Source organism: Artibeus jamaicensis, unplaced genomic scaffold, assembly GCF_021234435.1.
Source record: "Artibeus jamaicensis isolate MK-2021 breed Jamaican fruit bat unplaced genomic scaffold, CSHL_Jam_final contig_332, whole genome shotgun sequence".
NCBI lineage: Eukaryota > Metazoa > Chordata > Mammalia > Chiroptera > Phyllostomidae > Artibeus > Artibeus jamaicensis.
In genome coordinates this window covers 24,694,988-24,716,376 of record NW_026521788.1, presented here as the reverse complement: position 1 = coordinate 24,716,376, position 21,389 = coordinate 24,694,988, and the positions used below count along the sequence as shown (strand labels likewise).

Below are 21,389 nucleotides of genomic sequence, written 5' to 3'. Positions count from 1 at the left end.
GATTCCACTACTCTCCATTACCAAATGCCTATAGTGTTGTCATAGCCTTATTACAGACCTCTCTGTCTCCACCCACACTGTGTTTCTCCTTGCTCCCCGGCACTGTTAGAGTAATCTTCATAAAATACCACTTTCATCCTTTATTTTTCTGCTTAACACTCTTCGTTGTAACCCTCTCCTTTTGCCTGTAGAAGAAAAACCCTAGCATTCAGATATATCAATACAGTGTAGCCCTAACCCAACTTTTCCTTAATTTCCTTTATGCAGTCCTCAATAGCCAGTAAAATAAATGACTGCTTCCATACTTTTGCCAGTGGCATGCCCCCAGCTTGAATGCCCTTTCTTTTCTATCTATTCTATTTCTACCTATTTTTTCAAAGCCATCTCTCTTTTTTTACACTTAAAAAAACATTTTATTACACAGCTTCTTTTTATAAATGCCCAGCACGTTGACTCAAACTGGAATGACAGACGTTAGACGACAGTCTGGGGCAAAAGCTGTACCTTGCTGTTTAAAAAAATGAGTGCATCTATGATCATTTTAACAAGAGGCATAAAATTCCACTGACTGGCTAATAGAAACAGATACAAATACAGAACATTTAAAGTAATAACGGTTCAAGTGCTGGGCTTTTTACAAGAAGAGATGAGAGGAAATGAAAATTCACTACAAAATTGTCTATTGAAAGTATCTGTTAAGTTTACCAATAAAAAAGAAGAAGAGATCAGAAGAAAATTCAAATGAAATACATAGTACTGCCCACTGCTACCAACAGAGTGGATTTGGCTGTTATGTTTATTTAGCTCTGTCACACACCTTCGAAGCTACACCAGCCAGGGCAGAGAGGCTTCTTAATGTGAGGTCTTTTTGGCTCCTACTCCTTTTTCTGTTCATGCTGAGGCTTTCTAAAGGGTGGGTGTGGTGGAGCTGCAGGAGGGGTGCACAGCTTGAGGAAGAGACCGGGAGGGGGAGGAGAGAAGCAGAGCATCTGTTTACATCACCAGTCAAACCTGGGCTGGGGCAGCCCTCCAACTCTCCACAAGCCTGAACACCTCAAAGCCGTATCTCTTGCTGTGGCTAAGTGACCTCTTCTAATTTGGAGCCAGCTGGCACTGCCCATTTCCCACCTGGCATTGCTTTTTATTTTATTCGTCAGTGTTTGTTTGAGAGGCAACAGGCATGTTTAAGAGCTTCAGCAAATTATTTAACTCTACCATGACTCACTTAGTTTAAAAGAGTATAATAAATAAAATATGTGAAAAATAAATGAGATTATACATTAAAATCCTTAGTATAATATTTGGCACAGAGTCTTGATCTAACACAGCTACTTTATTATTATTAGTAGTAGTAGTAGTAGATTAAACACTGAAATGATTACAATTTCTGTTCTTCAGGGATTTTAATATAACCTAAAAATATATTAATCTTTTATCTGGATTTTTGAGATTTTGAGTCTAGCAAGTTACTTTTATAATCGGGATCTGTTTGAGACCTAGGCTAGTGGCAGGGATAAACCAGGAGTCATGGTGGCAGAAGCTGTACTATCATTTTAGCTTCTACTCTTTAAATTATATCAGAAATATAAAAAATATGAAAAACAAATCTGTCCATGCAGTATTTCAGGAATATGTTTTTATGCTTTGAAAAATGATTGTATTTTATCTTCTGTACTAACCATTTGATATTCAATGTAGGAAGGGGTGTTTCTTTTCTCATTAAAATTTAATCTATTTAGGGCCAGGAGCTCAGTTATCCATTCTGGACGATTTTCTTGAAGAATCTTCCAAACGGATGTCATATGTACAAGAACCAGTTTTGTCTGTAACACCTCAGGATCCAGCAGTCAGTCAAAGACCATCCAACCTATTCGTCAAGGAGATACCAGAAAAAAGAGGTAATTGGGAATAAGGATTTCTAATTGGAAGAGGGATGTACACTAACTAGACAAGGATGAAAATTCCTGTGATTACCAAAATGGCAATTTTAACTTGTTTGAGGTTGATTAGTTTATCCATCATTTTGCCTAAGTGCCTTCATGTGAGGCTCGGCTCTGAAATCCAAACTTAGTAATACAACTCTTTGTTTTTCTAAAAGAATTTATAATAACTTATTTGAGCCAAAACTGATGACATGCTGGGAAGCAAGTTTTCAAATGCTCCAAACTCAATAAACAATGATTATGCCAGAAAGAAAAGAAATAAAAAATAATAATCAAATTAAAAACTCAGAAAAATAATAAAAAGAAACAATAAACTTCAAGTGCTATAGGATAGCAAAGTGAAATTTGTCTCAGTTTCTCAGTTGCTGGTGTTAGATTTGTGATTCTTCTCTAGGTATGTTTTTGGTCCTTTCTCTGCTCCAGGTCTTATTGTCTCACACTTGGGAAAAGAAAAAAGAAAAAGAAAAAAAGCCTCCTGCTATCTTTAAACCTACCAAACGAGTTCTGCTGGTTTTCCTGGATGCTGCAGGCAGAGAGGGGCTGCGCTGCACTTTTTTCCTTTCCTGTGGTTTTGCAAGGATGGGGGCTAGATCTGGGTTGCAATATTCACAGGTGCCCAGCTCCAGCCCAGACCTTCAGAGTGCTGCTGGGCCCCCACTGTCCCTCTGCACCAGACCCTCGCCTTTAATCCACCACAGTGTTCTGGCTGTCAGGTGCCCTTGGAGCAAATCACATCCCTTGTCCTCCCTCTTCACTGGCCTAGCCACTGGGAGAGTTCCTTAAACAGCTGGCTGATAGCCTTTTTTTTTTTTTTTTTTTTTGAGTAAATTCCTCTTGTTTGCCCCTGCCATTCTTAACAAGAGCCCTGCACAAGAATTCCTTAAACAATGGCTGAGTATGGTACTGGCATAAGAACAGACACATAGACCAATGGAACAGAGTAGAGAGCCCAGGAATAAACTCAGGTCTCTATGGTCAATTAATATTCAACAAAGGGGGCATGAGCATAAAATGGAGTAAAAATGGTCTCTTCAATAAATGGGATTGGGACATCTGGACAGCTTACATGCAAAAAAATGAAACTCGATCACCAACTCACACACTACATAAAAATAAATTCAAGGTGGATAAAATATAAGTCGTGACACCATAAAAGTCCTAGAGGAGAACATAGGCAGGAAAATCTCAGATAGTCCATGCAGCAATATTTTTACAAATATGTCCCCTAGAGCAAGGGACATAAAGGAAAGAATAAACAAATAGGATCTCATCAAAACAAAAAGCTTGTGCACGGCTAAAGAAAACAGCATTAAAATGAACAGAGAGCCAACCGTGTGGGAAAACATATTTGCCAATGATACCTCAGACAAGGGTTTAATCTCCAAAATATATAAAGAATTTACATGACTCCACTCCAGGAAGACAACCCAATTTAAAAAACGGGCAAAGGACTTGAATAGATACTTCTTTAAGGAGGACATATGGGGGCCCAGAGACAGGAAAAGATGCTCAGCATCACTAGCCATCAGAGTGATGCAAATTAACACCACAGTGAGATACCATTTCCCACCAGTGATAATGGCCATCATCATCAAATCACCAAGTGTTGGAGAGGTTGTGGAGAAAAGGAACCCTAGTGCACTGTAGGTGGGAACACAGACTGGTACAGCTGTTACAGAACAAATCCATGGGAGGGGACAAGATAATGTTACCAAATGGACTCCCTGCCCCAGGGTCCCTCTGTGCTAGGTTCACCTTGCCTATTCTTTGGCAGGAGAACCAAAGAATTATGACTCTCAGTGCCAGAGTTTGGTAAAAAGGAAATTTATTCAAAAGTTATACAGATTTAAGAGTAATGACTTAATGTCTTTGTTAAATCCCCAAAGTTCTTTAAAACACCCCCCAACACACAGTCCTTCCTTCCCCTCTCTTCCCAGTCTGGGATACATATTACAGGAGAAAACTAGAAGTCCATGGCTTATGTAGCCCCCGGTTCTTTCTAGGAATCCCAGCTTGGCTGGCAGGCCTCCTGTGGTTCCCAGCACCATCAGCTGTGTTGCCAGGATCTCCAGTTCTTAATCCAAACCCACGTGACACCTTCTTATGGTCCACCAGCAAGAGTCCTTTCAACCTTTTCCTTCTCTGCAAGATCTTGCATTGTCTCTCCTGATTCCTAAGCCACGTAGCAAAGGGAGCCCCAAAACCTTGTGGTTCCCCTGGTGTGGCTGCATGCTTAGGTTTAAATCCCAGCGTAAATCTTCCTCTGCAGCCCCATTTCTGACTCCTCCCACAATCTGCTGCACCTGCCAGCATTCCTGTATTTGTCCAGCTTTTCTGGGCTGCCATAGTAAGTCCAGGGAGGCGTGCCCCATGGCATGGAGCAAACCATCTCCAAGCTTTCACACAGGTGCTGTAACCAGGGGGAGCTACCTTCTAGTTACCTCATGGGTCAAAGTCACTCCTATCTCCCTGGCTCAAAGCATGGCCACAGCTACTTAACATATCTGTGAAGCCAGCCAAAAGTTATAGATATGCAAAATAACTCTCAATGGCCCTGCTTCCTGAGTCCTATCCCCCAGTTCAGACTTATGAGGGTGAGGATATCCTATACTTTATAATTCCTGGACACCCTGATTTCTGGACCCTGTTTCAAATCCTTCGTTTGTGGGGGCTGGGAGAGCTGGTTATACCCTGCTACATAGCCACTGTGGAAAACAATATGGAATTTCTTCAGAAAACTAAAAATTGAACTGCCTTTTGACCCAGCAATTCCACTGCTGGGACTATACCCTAAGAATCCTAAAACAGCAGTTAAAAGAACCTATGTACCCTAATGTTCATAGCAGCATTATTTAGAATAGCCAAGTGTTGGAAGCAATCTAAGTACCCATCAGTAAATAAGTGGATCAAAAAAACTGTGGTACATTTACACAATGGAATACTACACAGCAGAAAGAAAGAAGGAGCTCCCACCCTTTGCAACAGCATGGATGGAACTGGAGAGCATTATGCTGAGTAAAATAAGCCAGGAGGTGAAAGAAATACCACATGAGCTCACCTATAAGTGGAACCTAATCAACAAAACAAACAAGCAAGCAAAATACAACCAGAGACATTGAATTAAAGAACTAAATGACAGAGAGGAGGTGGGTGGGGAATAATAAGGGATAAGAGGGGAAGGCCCATCAAGGTTTATGTATAATGGAGACTTCCGCCAAGATGGAGGTATAGGTGGATGTGCCGTGCCTTCTCACACAACCAAGTTTAGGGACAACTAAATATTAGCATCAGAAAACACAACCAGAACACGGAAAATTGAACTTTTCGGAAGTCCGCTAACAACAAATTCTTCAGCCCGACCGGTAAGGGGCGAAACCGGCGTCTCGTGAGGAGTTGCACAGTAGGACTCCGGTCGGAGGGACCCAGGCGGGGAATCCAGACGCGCGAATCCAGACGCACGGGTTCCAAAACCAGGATTGGACCTAGTGAGCGACCGAACAACCCACCGGGTGAGCGACTGCTGAGGAGACAGTGGGGAGGCGGTGCTGCGTGTTGACTGCGGTTGCCTATCTGCGGGCGAGCGGACAGGCGAGGGAGTGGGCGGTTGGACCGGGCCCCGGCGGTCCCCGTGGCAAGCGGCAGTAGAGGGCGCCGCCATTTCCCCGCTCTGACCACGCCCCCACATACAGCGTCACAACCCAGCGACCTAGGACTCCAAGGCGCCGCTTGTCCCACTTAAAGGGCCAGAACAGACCAAAAATGTCGCAGGCAGAACTCAAAGCCCCAGAGATAAATCTAAGCGACGAAGAAATAGCAAAACTCTCAGACGCACAGTTTAAAACACTGGTCATCAGGATCCTAACAGATCTGGTTGATTATAGCCACAAATTAGAGAAACATATGAAGGCTAAACTAAGGGAAATTAATGGAATTCCACAGGAAACCCATAGAGATGAAAAGGAAACTGGGACTCAAATCAATGGAGTGGACCAGAAGAAAGCAAATAATGGCCAAACAGAAAAGAGTCAGGAAGCAAGAATTCAAAGAAATGAGGAGAGTCTTAGGAACCTCCAGGACATCTTTAAACGCTCCAATATCCGAATTATAGGGGTACCAGAAGGGGGGAAAGACACAACCACCAGTGGAAAAATTATTTGAACAAATAATAAAAGAAAATTTCCCCAATCTGGCAAAGGAAATAGACTTCCAAGAAATCCAAGAAGCTCAGAGAGTACCAAAAAAGTTGGACTCAAGAAGAAACACACCAAGGCATATCATAATTACATTAGCCAAAATTAAAATGAAGGAGAGAATCCTAGAAGCAGCAAGAGCTAAGGGGACAATCACCTACAAAGGAGTCCCCATCAGACTGTCAGCAGATTTCTCAAAAGAGACCTTACAGGCAAGAAGGGGCTGGAAAGAAATATTCCAAATCATGAAATCTAAAGACCTACAACCAAGACTGCTCTATCCAGCAAAACTTTCATTTAGAATGGAAGGACAGATAAGGTGCTTCTCAGATAAGATCAAATTCAAGGAGTTCATCATCACCAAGCCCTTATTATATGAAATGTTAAAGGGACTTATCTAAGAAAAAGAAGTTAAAGAAACATGAACAGTGAAAGAACAACAAGCTCACAGTTATTAACAACCACACCTAAAACAAAAGCAAACTAAAAGAACAGCTAGATCAGGAGTGGAAACTTAGAAATGAAGATCTCAAGGAGGGTTAGCAACAGGGGAGTGGGAGGAGGAGATGGGGGGAGAAGGTACAGAAAATAAGTAGCATAGACAGTAGATAGAAAATAGATGGGGGGGGACAAGAATAGCATGGGAAATATAGAACCTAAAGGACTTGAGACACATGGACATAAACTAAAGGGGGGTAATGGTGGGGATGGGGGGGCAGGGTGGAGGGGAATGAAGGGGGGAATAGAACAACTGTAACAGCATAATCAATTAAAAAATAAATTTAAAAAAATGTAATTGAAATTTCTCTATACAAAAAAAAAAATAGGAACACCCATTCAATTGTATTTGGATGAGAAAAAATAAATTATTTCTTACATCAGTGAAAAAAAAAAAAGGTTTATGTATAATGGACACACAGACAAAGCCAAAGGGCGTGTAGGTTCTAGGAGAAGATGGATGGGGCAGAGGACCATGTGGGGTGAAAATGGAGACAACTATACTTGAATAACAATTAAAAAGGAAAAGAATAAAAAATAAATAAGTGTTTATATTTAGCTCAGAAAAGTAGCCAGCTACAGACCTATGATTTTCTAACAATCATTCTTCATTTTTAGAACATCTATAGATTATGTTTCACATTCAGGAAAATCTAAATACTTCTTAAAATACTTTTATTTGGTTGTGCCTTGCACTTGGAACCACCAGTAGACTAACCTTAAGAACTTTTGGGGTCTGCTTGTTGGGACCATCAGTATGGAGCAACCTATTGCTTTCCAGATTAGGATCCATCTCATGTATTAGATTAGAATACTCTCTCTGCTACATTAGTGTGTCTGAGCTTTGTATACTTTTTCCTTTACACCCAATTGACTATTCTTTTAATATATTTTCAGAAGCATCAAAATCTCAAGATTCATCGATGTTTCTGCATCCTTCCCCTCAGGGGGTTTCCCAAAGTCCTACCACCATCTTTATGGAGACCATACACTTTTTGATGAAGGTCAACGCTGTGCAGGTCAGATTATTTGGATTTGAGCAAGTTAGTGAATCACTTGAAATTTTAATGAATCACTTATTCCGTGTGGTATCTTTGCAAGCAGAAGTGTGTTTGATGTAAAAATCAAGTAAGCTGTCAAGAGCACACTGTAAACCCAAAGGGATGGGCATCCCAGTATGGACCACTCTGTAGAGCACGTCAGAAGACCTCACTGCAAGTCTGCTCCCTGCAGAATATTAGCACAGTGAATTCAGATTGAGTCTTATGGAAACTGATGTCACTTTATTATGGGAACTCATACTATGTGAGTGTTGGGGGTCCACAGGAGCCTGATCAAACCCTTCTTCCCTTTCAGGCTCTGAACCAATTGGAACAGACACAGTGCTAAATGGGGGGATAAAATATTAAATTATTTTATTAGTAAAACAGAGCTGGAGATGTGAGTGGTTCCAGATTTGACTTACCCATACTGTCACAGGTGGAACAGCTGGAGAACGGCAGCCTCCTCCCAGAGAAGAACATCCTAGGAGGTCTACCTGCCACATGGGAAACAAGAAATATATCCATGAAGCAAGCAATAGGAGAGAGAGTAGGATCCAGCTGGCCCCGATCCTGCAGTATGCATGCTCCACTTTGTGTGGAAAAGTTCAAGAAAGGGCCAGAATGATGAACTGGGTAGGAGGGGGCCGCATTAAACTTCCCCAGTGGAGAAACAGGCTGTCTCCCTGCTGCCCAGGTCAAAGGGCCAGAATGCAGGGAGTGGGAACAGCTGCAGAGCCTCCGCCCAGTACTTCCTGAGAAGGTGTGTTAGTGGAAGTTTCTATATTATAGGCTGAGATAGGAACAGAAGGGAGAGAAAAGAAGGGCTCTCCCTTTGCTTAGCAAGTGTGTGTTACTTTGTCAAATTTGCAGGCCTTGTACAGTATTAAAAATAAAGAATAGTTCTAAGTGTAAAACTGATGCATATAACAAATATGTGAGAGTGTGTCAGAAACAGATACACTGTTTCCAAGATCCTGAGTGTAGAATTTTAGGAGAAAGGGTTTCGTTTCTCTTTAAATTTCCTTATGATTACAGCTGCCTAAATATGTTACCTCGTGTAGATGTCAAGTGTTTCTCTGCAGCATAACAAAATGGTAATACAGGTTACCACTCTGGTGTCTCTTCAGATCATATAAATCTTTCTTCTTTTACAAATACAGGTTAAAACCTATCTAGTATGATGATCAGCAAGACCAGCATTGTATAACTGCCAATAATTCACTTGGAAAAGTCTCTGTTTGGTGACTAAGTGAATAGCTGATAATGGATCCATGATGGGTTGAACGTGTATAATTCACCTCTAACCTTTTGAGGTTGATAAGCACTTCATTCTATAATATGTTCCTTATTATTTATTATCAGAAACAGAATCTTCAGCCATAAGGGCCATGGAACTGACACAATGCAGCCATTTACGTGTTCCTTATAATCTGATGTTTCCTTGCAGTATGTGCACCGAGTGCTTGCACATGAGCTGCTACGCTCTCAAGGAGGTCCCAGCTGTGAGTATTACTTGGTGCTGGCTCAGATACACCTTCTCAAGAAGGACTTTCCCAAGACGGAGGAATACCTTCAACAAGCAGCCCAGATGGATTACCTGGTAATAACTTTTGCTAAAGCCTCTTGAGTTTAGTTTGAAGAAGGGGCGAGCAGGCTTTCTTAAAGGTAGCGATGTCATATCTCAGGTAGATTTCTGGTTACCAGAGGTGGAGCTCATCAGTTGTCAGTTAATTCATCTATCTATTTTCTTCCATTGGTTTTTCTTAAGCAATCATGAGTTTTGCAAAGGGGCAGAGGAAAAGATAAGGACAGCTCTTTAGCAGATAGTTGATCTATTTCAATTTTTCTAGACTTCTGTTTTTCTCATTGGGAACACCATCATTATTACGCTTCAATGTTTTTCTTAATATTTACCCCAAAGACAAAAAATGCAAGAATACAAGAAAGAAATGAGAGGATAAACCTCTTTTTAATTGAGTGCTATTAGAAAAAGAAAGCAGACTTAATCTAAATTTCAATGTTAAACAAAGCTCATTAATGGACTTTAAAATACCACCTCATCCCATGTACTACTTTTTCTTCACTTTTTCAGAACCCTAATGTCTGGAGTTTGCAGGGCCACCTCAATTTTCTGAGTGGAAATCATGCTGAGGCCAAGGCATGCTATGAGAGAACTGTTAGCTTTGTAGTGGATGCTTCTGAGATGCACTTCGTCTTCCTGCGACTGGGGCACATCTATCTGGAAGAGAAAGAGGTGAGGGATGGAGGATGGGGAGTAACCATGTCACTCAGGTCATGGTCTGGGACCTGACTATAGGCAAGTATTAACATCCATGTTGACTTAAAACATGATAATGGCACTTTTATATGGAAAGAAAAAGTGATCTGTCTGACATCAGATAACCAGTAATTAATAGAAATAGGATTTAAATACAGGCAGCATCATACTAGTCTGTGGTTTTAAACATTACATACTAAAAAGTTATTAAGAATCTAATCAATTTTATTTTAGGTAAAGTTTTAGCTCATTTTCTTTATTAGCAGTAGTAGAGATATTCTTAACTTGCCCTAACTAATGGAAAGTGTCATGGGCTTCAACATAAATGCTCCAAACTTCCTCTTGAACACAAAGGATTAGATTTAATTTGGTCGAGGCTAGCTCCATTTCACATGGCACTCTGACCTGACTTTTTAGCAATTCCTCCCCATGTTTTAGGAAATGCCCCAAAACTTTCTAAAGGAAAATTTCTGTTATGAAAACTTTCAAATACACATAAACAGAGCAGAAGAGTGAACCAACGTGAACCCATGACCCCACTTCAACAATGACCAACATCCTCCTGAAGGCCTTTTGTTTTGGCTTTATTCTATTCCCCACCTCCCAGAACACCTAGTTTTCTTTATGTTTAAAATAAAACAACAGCGACAAGAAGTTCCAATGCCTTATAATTTAAGTAGGAGAGCTCACATAGGCTTGAAAGAGAAAAACTGTGGTAAATAATAAAAAGCTTTCCAATGTCATTGCAAATTGCATCTTCACAGAGCTGCTGACTTAGGCAGTCACTCAGCTGTTTGCTGTGGCTCCACTGTAGTCCCATCTCTCACATGGAAGATACAAGACAAGAAGTGGTCCTTTGAGGCTTACTACTTTTTTTTTTCAGTTTTTCTAAATGTCTTGTGTACTACTGAAATCTTCTAAGATGTTTTACAACAAGCGAACAGACTCTTAGAATAATGAGTTTCTGTCAGTTATATTCCTTAGTTCAGATATTCTGTATATCACCCTACCACATGATGTCAGTTTTAAGTGAAAAGGGGTAATCTGTAAGTCCAAGTAGAATTCAAACAATCACTATGGTCACCCAGAACATCCTGTGTAACTCTTTGCCTCAACTCTCAAAGAGACTCTAAATGTCTTTTGAACTGCTTTCACGTCAAAGTCTACCCTTTAATTTAGTCTGTCCATCTCTCTCACAAGTCTTCTCGCAATAGGTCTCTGAAAATAGACATCAAATATAATTTAAGTCCAGAACAGCCAACACAACATTAAAAGAAGAACAAAAGTGGAGGACTGACACCCTATCCAACTAGAAGTCTCAGTATAAACTACAACAGTAATCAGAACAGTGTGGTATTGGTGGAAGAATAGGCAAATATATCAGTGAAACAGAATAGAGAGCCCAGGAATAAACCCACATAAATATAGTCAACTGATCTTAGACAAAGGAGCAAAGGCAATACAGTGGAGCAAAAAAAATCTTTTCAACAAATGGTAGTGGAACAACTGACCATCCATATGCAAAAAAAAGAAAGAATCTAGACACAGACGTTATGCCTTTAAAAATTAACTCATAATGGAGGACTTCCCCCAAGATGGAGGCATAGGTGGAAGCACTATACCCTCTTGCACAACCAGGTTTAAAAACAACAAAGTTTTAGCAACAAAAACATAGCCAAATCACCCACAGAAAATTGAACTATATGGAAGTCTGACAACAACAAACCCTTCAGCCAAACTGGTAAGGGGGGTAGAGCCACCAGCAGAGCAGGGTCACCGGACCTACCCGGGCGTGCGACCCAGGCATGCTGGTAGCTGAGGGCGGATCCCAGGTGTGGAGTAGCAGTGGGTGGACCCACTGAGGGTGCAAGGCAGTGGACTCACTGAGGGCTGACCACAGTCACACATTCATATGCAGATAAACCGGTGAAGGAGCGAGCGGTGAGACAGACCATGCAGGCCCCAGTGGCAGGAAGCGGCAGAGGGGACCGCTGTTATCCCTCTTTGACCCCGCCCCCACATACAGCATCACAAACCAGCAACCCGGGTGGCCCCACCCTGGTGAAAATCTAAGGCTCCACTCCTCATACCTAACAGGCACAAACAGAGCAAAACATGGCTCAAGAAGAACTCAGAGCCCCAGAGCCAATAAATCTAAGCAATGAAGAAATAGCCAAACTTTCAGATGCACAGTTCAAAACACTGGTGATCAGGATGCTCACAGAACTGGTTGATTTTAGTCACAAATTAGAGGAACATAGGAAGGCTAAACTAATTGAAATGAAGGGAAACACACAGGAAACCAATAGTGATGGAAATGAAACTGGGCCTCAAATCAAGGGAGTGGACCAGAAGGAAGGAAAAAAATAACCAAACAGAAAAATATGAAGAAACAAGAATTCAAAAAAATGAGGAGAGGCTTAGGAACCTCCAGGACATCTTTAAACACTCCAACATCTGAATTATAGGGGTACCAGAAGAGGAAGAGGAACAGCCACGAGTGGAAAACTTATTTGAACAAATAATAAAGGAGAATTTCCCCATTCTGGCAAAGGAAATAGACTTCCAGGAAATCCAGGAAGCTCAGAGAGTCCCAAAGAAGTTGGACCCAAGAAGGAACATACCAAGGCACATCATCATTATATTAGCCAAGATTAAAATGAAGGAGAGAATCCTAGAAGCAGCAAGAGATAAGGGGACAGTCACATACAAAGGAGTTCCCATCAGACTGTCAGCTGATTTCTCAAAAGAGACCTTACAGGCAAGAAGGTCTGGAAAGAAGTATTCCAAGTCATGAAATCCAAAGACCTACATCCAAGATTGATCTATCCAGCAAAGCTTTCATTTAGAATGGAAGGGCAGATAAAGTGCTTCTCAGATAAGGTAAAATTCAAGGAGTTCATCATCACCAAGCCCTTGTTATATGAAATCTTAAAGGGACTTATCTAAGAAAAAGGAGATAAAAAAGATGAACAATGAAAGGACAGCAAACTCATAGTTATTAACAACCACACCTAAAACAAAAGCAAATGAAGAGGACAGCTAGATCAGGAGCAAACCATAGAAATGAAGATCACATGGAGGGTTAGCAACAGGAGAGTGGGAGAAGGAGAAGGGGGGAGAAAGTACAGAAAATAAGTAACATAGATGGTAGGTAGAAAATAGATAGAGGGGAAGGCAAGAATAGTATGGGAAATACAGAATCTAAAGAACTTGAGACACGTGGTCATAAACTAAAGGAGGGGATGGTGGGGGAGGGGTGTGCAAGGTGGAGGGGAATGAAGGGAGGAAATAGAACAACTATAATGGCATAATTAATAAAAAAATATGGAGACAGTAAAGAGATCATTGGTTTCCTGGGGTGGGTGAAGGGGAGTCATGAATAGGTGGAGCACAGAGAATTTTTAGGGCAGGAAAAATATTCTGGTGAAGGATGCCTGTCCTTACACATTACACATTATACACTATAGTCTATAGTCCATTGACTATATGGACTTTGACTGGTGATGAAGTACTGGTGTAAATTTATCAGTTATAACAAATGTACCGCTGTGGTGGGGGAGGCTATGCATGTGTAGGAGCAGAATGTATGTGGGAAATCTGAACTTTACTCTCAATTCTTCTATAAACCTACCCCCCCCCAAAAAAAAATTAAGGTTTAAGAAAAGCACGTAACTCAAGGACTCAACGTGGATTGGTCTGGAGTGCACCGTCAGAGGCACCATGATTATCTTATCTTAGTACTGTAGTGTTGAAGCCTCCAAAGGAACAATCGCTTAGTGTTTTTTTTCCCTACAGTATGAAAAAGCAAAGAAAACCTACCTGCAAGCCTGTAAGAGATCACCTTCATGCCTTACTTGGCTGGGACTGGGAATTGCCTGTTATCGGGTAAGAGGATGAGAGCTTGACAGCCTGTGCATATACCTGATCTTGATTCCTTCGTCTTTCAGGCACCCTGGCGGTTTGGGATGACTGTGAAATAGCATTCAGGGCTGTTTTCTCTTATGAAAAGTAGCTCTTCCAAGTTGTTTAGTAAATTGAAGTTTAATCTGAAGTAGAAAAATAAAACATTCTTTAAAAATCCTTCAGAAACTTGAACCAGGAAGATACATAATAAAAAATTTCATGTTATTTGACACAGGAGCTCATAATTTTGTAGTGCCCTCTATAAGGGGAAAGGTGATATGGGATATGAAAATCTCCTCAATTAAATTAAATAAATTGATTGATATTTATTAAGCTCTATGGTCTCTTGATATTCAGGGGGAGCTGCTATAGCTTCAGGTAGATCCTTGATAGATTCTTGATTCTATCCCTCTCCTTTTCTTCTAATACCTTACTCTCTTAATTTTTTCTTTCTTCATGATTTAGAATTTTAAACTGTCCTCAGTCAGCTCTTTGCCCACACTTTTCCCTTCTTAATAAACAGCAGTGATGATGGCAGCCTTCCTGGTTGTCAGCTTCTGAACCAAAAGTGTTGTCTACATTTCTTGTCTTCTTTTCCTTATTGCTGTTTTTAAACCATAAAGAAAATATATGTTCATGACAGAAAATGTGTAAGACACAAAATATGAAGGAAACATAAAAATATCCATATTCTCACCACCACTCAGTGATGACCACTGCTAACATCTGAGCGCATTGTTCTCCAGACTCCTTCCATACACATATGGAAGCAATTGTATATATGTATTTACTGCTTAAATAAGGTCATCATGTAATTTATCATACAAACCAAGACACTTCTGAGAATAAAAAGAGTGCTATTAATAATTACATTGGGACACAGATACTGTTCCCGGCCAATCAGGGCATGTGATCACTTATACATAAGCCATGTGCCCTCTCTTCCACCTTCCCAGAAAGGAAGTTGCATTTGGAGCAGCTAGAAACCTGCCAATACTGTTGAAGTCATAAGAAACTATTCAGATAACTCATGAATCTCTTTGTTTTGAATGGTGTTAGAGATAGTTTTATTGGGCTAGAAACCAAAAAACAAAATAAAACAAAACCTTGAGTTAAACCCTACCATTAAAACGTCCAGGTAATCTTTGGCCCCCATCAGTGTTTTAGTTAAACTCTACTGATGTGTGGATATATCATAATTTGTTTTACTAATCACTTATGATTGGACATGTTATTTTCTACAATTATACTATTTATTAATAAACAAAGCTAAAATAAACATTCTTGGACATAAATTTTTCTGTTTAACTTTCATTATTTCTGTAGGGTACATTCTAAAGGAATGTAGAAAAATGTTAAAACATTTAAACTATAGTGTCAACTTGCCCTCTAGAGGGAGTGTAGGGGTGTATACTGATTTATACTTCTCCAGAAGGTATGAGTCACTTTACTGTTACTTCATCAACAACAAACATTATCATCTACCAATTTGATAGGTATCTTTTCAACAATTTTTATCTGTATTTTATAGGTATTTTTTAAAAATATTTTTTATTTTTCAATTACAGTTAACATGCAGTATTATATATTAGTTTCAGGGGTACAACGTAGTGATTAGACATTTCTATAATTTATGAAGAGATCACTCCAATAAAATTAGTACCCAACTAATACTATATAGTTATTACAGTATTATTGACGTTGTTCTCTATGCTGTACTTTATATCTCCATGACTATTTTGTAACTACCAATTTGTGATTCTAAAATCCCTTTTCCTGTTCACCCAACCCCCAACCCCCAAACTCTTCCATCTGGCAACTATAAAAATGTTCTCTGTATCTATGAGTTTGTTTCTGTTTTGTTTATTCATTTATTTTGTTTTTTAGATTTATTTTGTATGTTGTATTACACATAAGAATGAAATCATATGGTATGTCTTTCTCTGTCTGCTTATTTGACTTAGCATAATACCTTCTAGATCCATTAATGTTGTTGCAGATGGCAAGATTTCATTCTTCTTTGTGACTGAGTAATATTTCACTGTATATATGTACCACTTCTTCTTTATCCATTCATTTATTGATGGACACTTAGCTTGCTTCCACACCTGGCTAATAATATATAATCCACACCTGTAAATAATGCTGTAAAGAACATATGTTCTGCCCTGGCTGGTGTAGCTCACTGGATTGAGTGTGGGCCTGTGAACCATACGATTGCGGTTCGATTCCCAGTCAGGGTATATGCCTGGGTTGCAGGCCAGTTCCCAGCAGGGGACTCACGAGAGGCAACCATACATTGATATTTCTCTCTCTCTCTCTCTCCTTCCCTTCCTCTCTAAAGATAAATAAATAAAATCTTAAAAAAAAGAACATATGTTCTTATTTACAATATGTTCTTTCAAATTAATGTTTGTGGTTTCTTTGTATAAATACCCAGAAGTAGGATTGATAGGTCCATCTTTGTCTCTTGTTATAACTTTTGTTTTAAAGTTTATTTTGTCTGTTATAAATATTGCTACCCCAGATTTTATTTTTTTTGTTTTTATTTTAATAAAACAACTTTTTCCATCCTTTCACTTTTGGCCTCAGTGTGTCTTTCAAGCTGAAGTAAGTCTCTTGTAGACATACTATATTTGGGTCTTGTTTTCTTATCCATTCAGCCATCATGTCTTTATTGGAGCATTTAATCCATTTACATTTAAAGTTGATAGATATGTAATTATTGTTGATAGATATATAGTTATTGTTAATAGATATGTAGTTATTGCCATTTTGTAATTCATATTTTAAACTTTGTCTTTCTTCTTAAAGAAGGTCCTTTAATATTTCATGTAATATTGGTTTGGTGGTGATGAATTTTAGCTTTTTCTTGTTTAAGAAACTCTTTATCTGTCCTTCCATTCTAAATTATAGCTTTTGCCCTTTTCATGCTTTGAATATTTCATGCCAGTTCCTTCTGGCTTGCAAAGTTTCTGTTGAAAAATAAGCTGACAGTCTTATGGGAGCTCCCTTGTAGGTAACTAACTGCTTTTCAATGACTGCTTTTAAAAGTCTCTCTTTATCTTTCACCATTGGTACATAAAGAAAATATATGTTCATGACAGAAAATGTGTAAGACACAAAATATGAAGGAAACATAAAAATATTCATAATCCCGCCACCACTCAGTGATGACCACTGCTAACATCTGAGCACATTGTTCTCCAGACTCCTTCCATACACATATGGAAGCAATTGTATATATGTATTTACTGCTTAAATAAGGTGATTGTGTAATTATGATGTGTCTTGGTGTGGTCCTTTTTTGCATCCATCTTGTTTGGGACTCTCTGTGCTTCCTAGACTTGCATGTCTATTTCCTTATCCAGATAGGGACATTTTCCATCACTATTTCTTAAAATAGGTTAACTCCTTGATCTCTCTCTTTTCTTTCTGGTACCCCTATGATGCAAATGTTGATATGCTTGATGTTGTCCCAGAGACCACTTAAACCAGCATTTTTTTTCTTCTAAAGAAGTTTTATTGCATTTATTGGGTGACATTGGTTAATAAAATTATACAGGTTTCAAGTGTACAGTTACATCATCTGTATGTATAATACATCATCTGTATATTGTAGTATGTTCCCCACTCAAAGTCAAGTCTTCCTCTATTACCACTTATCCCCTCTTTACCCTCTTCTACCTGTCCCCACCCCCCTTTCGCTCTGGTAATTATCATATAGTTGTCTGTGTCTATGAGGGGTTTTTATTTTCTTAATCCCTTCACCTATTTCACCTCTCCCCTCTGACAGCTGTCAGTCTGTTCTCTGTATCTGTGAGTCTGTTTCTATTTTGTTTATTTTGTTCATTGGATTCTAACCCCATTGTTTTTAATTCTTTTTTTCTTTTTACTGTTTTGATTGGGTATTTTCTGGTACTTTATCTTCCAAATCACTAATTCTATCCTCTGCTTCATCTACTCTACTATTGATTCTCCCTAATATAGTTTTCATTTCAGTTATTGTAATCTTCATTTCTGACTAGTTCTTCTTTAAGTCTTCTATCTCCATTTCTCTGTTTTTTATCTCTTTGTTGAAGTTCTCAGTGGTATCACTGGGCATCCTTATGACTAGTGTTTTTAATGCTGCATCTGGTAGATTGATTGTCCTTATTTCAGCTGCCTCACTATTTGTTTCTATGTTGTAGTTGCTACATCTCTTGGTCTTGGTAAAGTGGTCTTATGTAGTTGGGACCCAGTCGTGCAGTCTTCCTGGTTACCTGAGCTAGGTGCTCCAGGTGTGTCCCTTGTGTGGGTTGTATGTGCCCTGTTATTATAGTTGAACGTTAACTGTTATTAGCACATCAGTAGGAGTGTTGACCCTCAGGCTGATTGGTTTGGGAACTGGCTATGACTACAGTGGAGGAGTTGTTGTGCAGTGGCTGACCCTACAGAGCAGGATTTGATTTAGTGGGGCTTGTCTGCCTGCTAAGTCTGCCTTTTGGATATGTCATTTGTGGAGATGGTTGGGTGATACTCAGTTGTGGCCTGAAGCTAGCCCTCAGGTTTGTTGGTCCTGGGGCCTCTTGGAAAGGGCTTTGGTTCAGCTGCTGCCTGTGCCCTTCTCAGGGTCTCTTGGTATGAGCAGCAAATTGATCTGTAGTTGGTTGCCTCTCGTGCTGGGCTTGGAGGTATCTTGGGAGATGCTAAGCTGTGATCTGAAGCTGGCTGCTGAGAGCAGATACTGCTTGTTTGGGGTTTGCAAATGTTTGAGAGATTTTGGGAATGTCTATAGCATGAGCCAAGACAGGCCATTTGTATAGAAAAGCCCCTTTGATTGGGTTGGGTGGAGGTCTTAGGGAATCACCAGGGTTGTATGAAGGATTTTAGCTGGGTTGATGGAGACTCAGATATGGTGCTGACCTGTGTGTGCAGTCAGGGCTGGGGAAGGACTTGACAAAGGAACAATGGTCTCTGACAGCATTTCTGTATGCGAGAAATCTTCCCCTCCAGCACTTGCTCTGAAGCCAGAGAGTTCCTCCTCATATGTTCCTGGTGCCTTTAAAGCTACTGCCCCAGTGCTGGAGCTCAGAGTTATTGAGTCTAAGTTCATGAATGGGCCCTTTAAGAGGAATATCTCAGACTCCAGAAGCCCTCAGTCTCACTCAGCCACAATCACTGCTGGTTTTCACAGCTGGAAGTTATGGGTACTTTTCTTGCCTTCACTGGAACCTTGGGCTGGTGAGCTTGACATGGGGTTAGACCTTTTGCTCTTCAGGGGAAACTTCTGCAGCCAAGATAACCCTTTCCATTTTTAACTGCCACATATGAGTGTGGGACCAGCCTGGTCTGCCACTCTGCCCTCCTACCAGTCTTGCTGTGGCTTCTTCTGTATAGCCTTAGTTATAGGACTTCTGTTCAGCTGGACTTCAGGTGATTCTCAAAGATGGTTATTTTGTAGTTCAGTTGTAATTTTGATGCAGTTGTGGGCGGAGGTGTGTACAGCATTACTTACTCTGTGATTGTAATTGGAAGATCAGTAAGTTTCTTAATTTGCATTTTATCACCAAGGAGGTTGAAATCATGTGATACACATATTTGTTTACTTGTGAATTGCCTGTTCATTTTTCAGGTTTCATTTACCCTTCACTTTATTTGCAATCGTGTGTATAATATATCCCTTACCACTTTGCTAAAACTTATCTGACAGAAGTCCTCTGTGACTTACTAATTGCCAAATGCAATAGACAGTTCGATGAAGTCTCTGTGGCACTTAACCCTGTTGACTACTTCCTGTTGAAGCCTTCTCTTCCCTTGACTTTCACAATATTGCATTCACAGTATTTCAGTTCTGTTTTCCTCTCTGATGTCTCCTGCTCAGCCTTTTTCACTGGCTCCTAGTCTTTTACCCATGATAATTATTGGATCTACTCCAGTGATCTTAACTACCACTTTAACCCTAATGAATCCTAAAGCTTCAGTTCATAACACTTTTCAAGTTCTGGTCCTTATATCTAACAGTGTAATGGACAGCTCCATTGATGGTTTCCTAGACACCTCATAAAATGTACATATCCAAAATATAGTCTAACTTATCTCCAAAAGATTTTCACATTCCTTAAACCGTGGTCTTCTCCTGTATTCCCTGTGTTGGTGAATGGGGCTATAATGAACCCAGTCAACCATGCCAGAAACCAAAAAGCTATCCTAGTCTACTTCTCCTATTACTTTTAATCTAGTCATCAAGTATTCTATTGATTTGATCTCTTAAACATCTCTCAAGTCTATTGTCTCCTCTTCATATCTATTTTTACTGGTCTAATTCAAGCCCTTTTCTTTCCTTTTTTTAACATAGCTGTCAGAGAACTCTTTGAGGGAAGGCTTTTATTTTCTTTTTCTCCTCAGTATCTATCATATTGCCTGACAGAGAATCCTTAGCACATATATGCTGATTGAATAATAAATCAGTATTTCAGAGACGTTTAAAGTGTAAGTCAAATTATGGGCTTTGCTGAAAGGTCATTTGTCATATTGTCTTGGGCCTAGAAATCCATTATTTTCTAAAATGGATTTCTAGAAATTTTCTTCATTTTTAGAAAAAATGAAGAGCTACTTTATTGGGGAAAAGAGTGCTTTATTTTTTTCTTAGGTTGCCTTTTAGAAGACTTTGTAAAGCAAACTCACAGTCTAAGGAAGCAGCAGTGATACCCATGTAACCAGACCTCAGGAAGCACCCTAGTCACTGCATATTGTATTGATTGCTCCAGATTGTGTTGTTAATAACTGATTTTAGGGGAAAGGAAGCTTTCTGAATGATAGTATTTGACAAGATAATAGGACTTTTACCTTAAGACAAAGATGGAAAATTTAAAGGGAAAAAGTACAAATGTACTGATGGCCCACTGCATGTGGGGAAATCACTAAATGATGTACCCAGGACAGTAAATACTTCTGGCTGGATGCTCTCTCTGAAGCCTGGCACCTGAAGCTCCATGGTTCATGGATGGCTAGCTGGGACTGCTGTAGAGGAGAGAAGGAAGAGAGGTGTACACACTGTGAGCCTAAAAGGCGGTGCTCCAGATTCCCCCACGTGGCTTTTTAAGCAGAAAAATTTTACTTTTATCTAGTTTATGCATTGGGCCACCACATAGGATTTTGTTTAAAAAGGAGTTCTGTTGATTAAAAAACAAAAACAAAATGTTGAAATCTATTGGTATAGGTCACGTACACCAATGTTCTTTGGACACAGTATTTTCAGCTAAGCCAACTCCAGCTGGCTTAAGTGAAAACTGCATTGATTTAACTCACACGTCTTCTTTCTGTCAAGCTGGAGGAGATCACGGAGGCAGAGGATGCTCTCTCTGAAGCCAATGCATTGAACAACTACAATGCTGAAGTGTGGGCATACTTGGCTCTGGTCAGCCTGAAAGTGAGTGTTTACTATCTTTACACAGTGCCTTCTTCGGGCAAAGAGGTGAAGAACTAAGTAAATCAAGAGATAGTGGGATGGCCATTAATGCACAATAGATGAGGTTTGATCAGATTCAGA

At 39.8% G+C, this 21,389-nt stretch overlaps 1 protein-coding gene across 1 annotated transcript in view; it reads left to right on the top strand.

Annotated features, from left to right (window-relative positions):
* CFAP70 (cilia and flagella associated protein 70) overlaps nucleotides 1-21,389 on the top strand; it is a 123,965-nt gene that overhangs the window by 90,783 nt on the left and 11,793 nt on the right. The window contains exons 20-25 of the mRNA XM_053663819.1: nucleotides 1,740-1,898; nucleotides 7,529-7,650; nucleotides 9,122-9,274; nucleotides 9,767-9,928; nucleotides 13,751-13,840; nucleotides 21,168-21,269. Coding sequence (XP_053519794.1) covers nucleotides 1,740-1,898; nucleotides 7,529-7,650; nucleotides 9,122-9,274; nucleotides 9,767-9,928; nucleotides 13,751-13,840; nucleotides 21,168-21,269 — 788 coding nt within the window. The remainder of the gene's footprint in view (nucleotides 1-1,739; nucleotides 1,899-7,528; nucleotides 7,651-9,121; nucleotides 9,275-9,766; nucleotides 9,929-13,750; nucleotides 13,841-21,167; nucleotides 21,270-21,389) is intronic.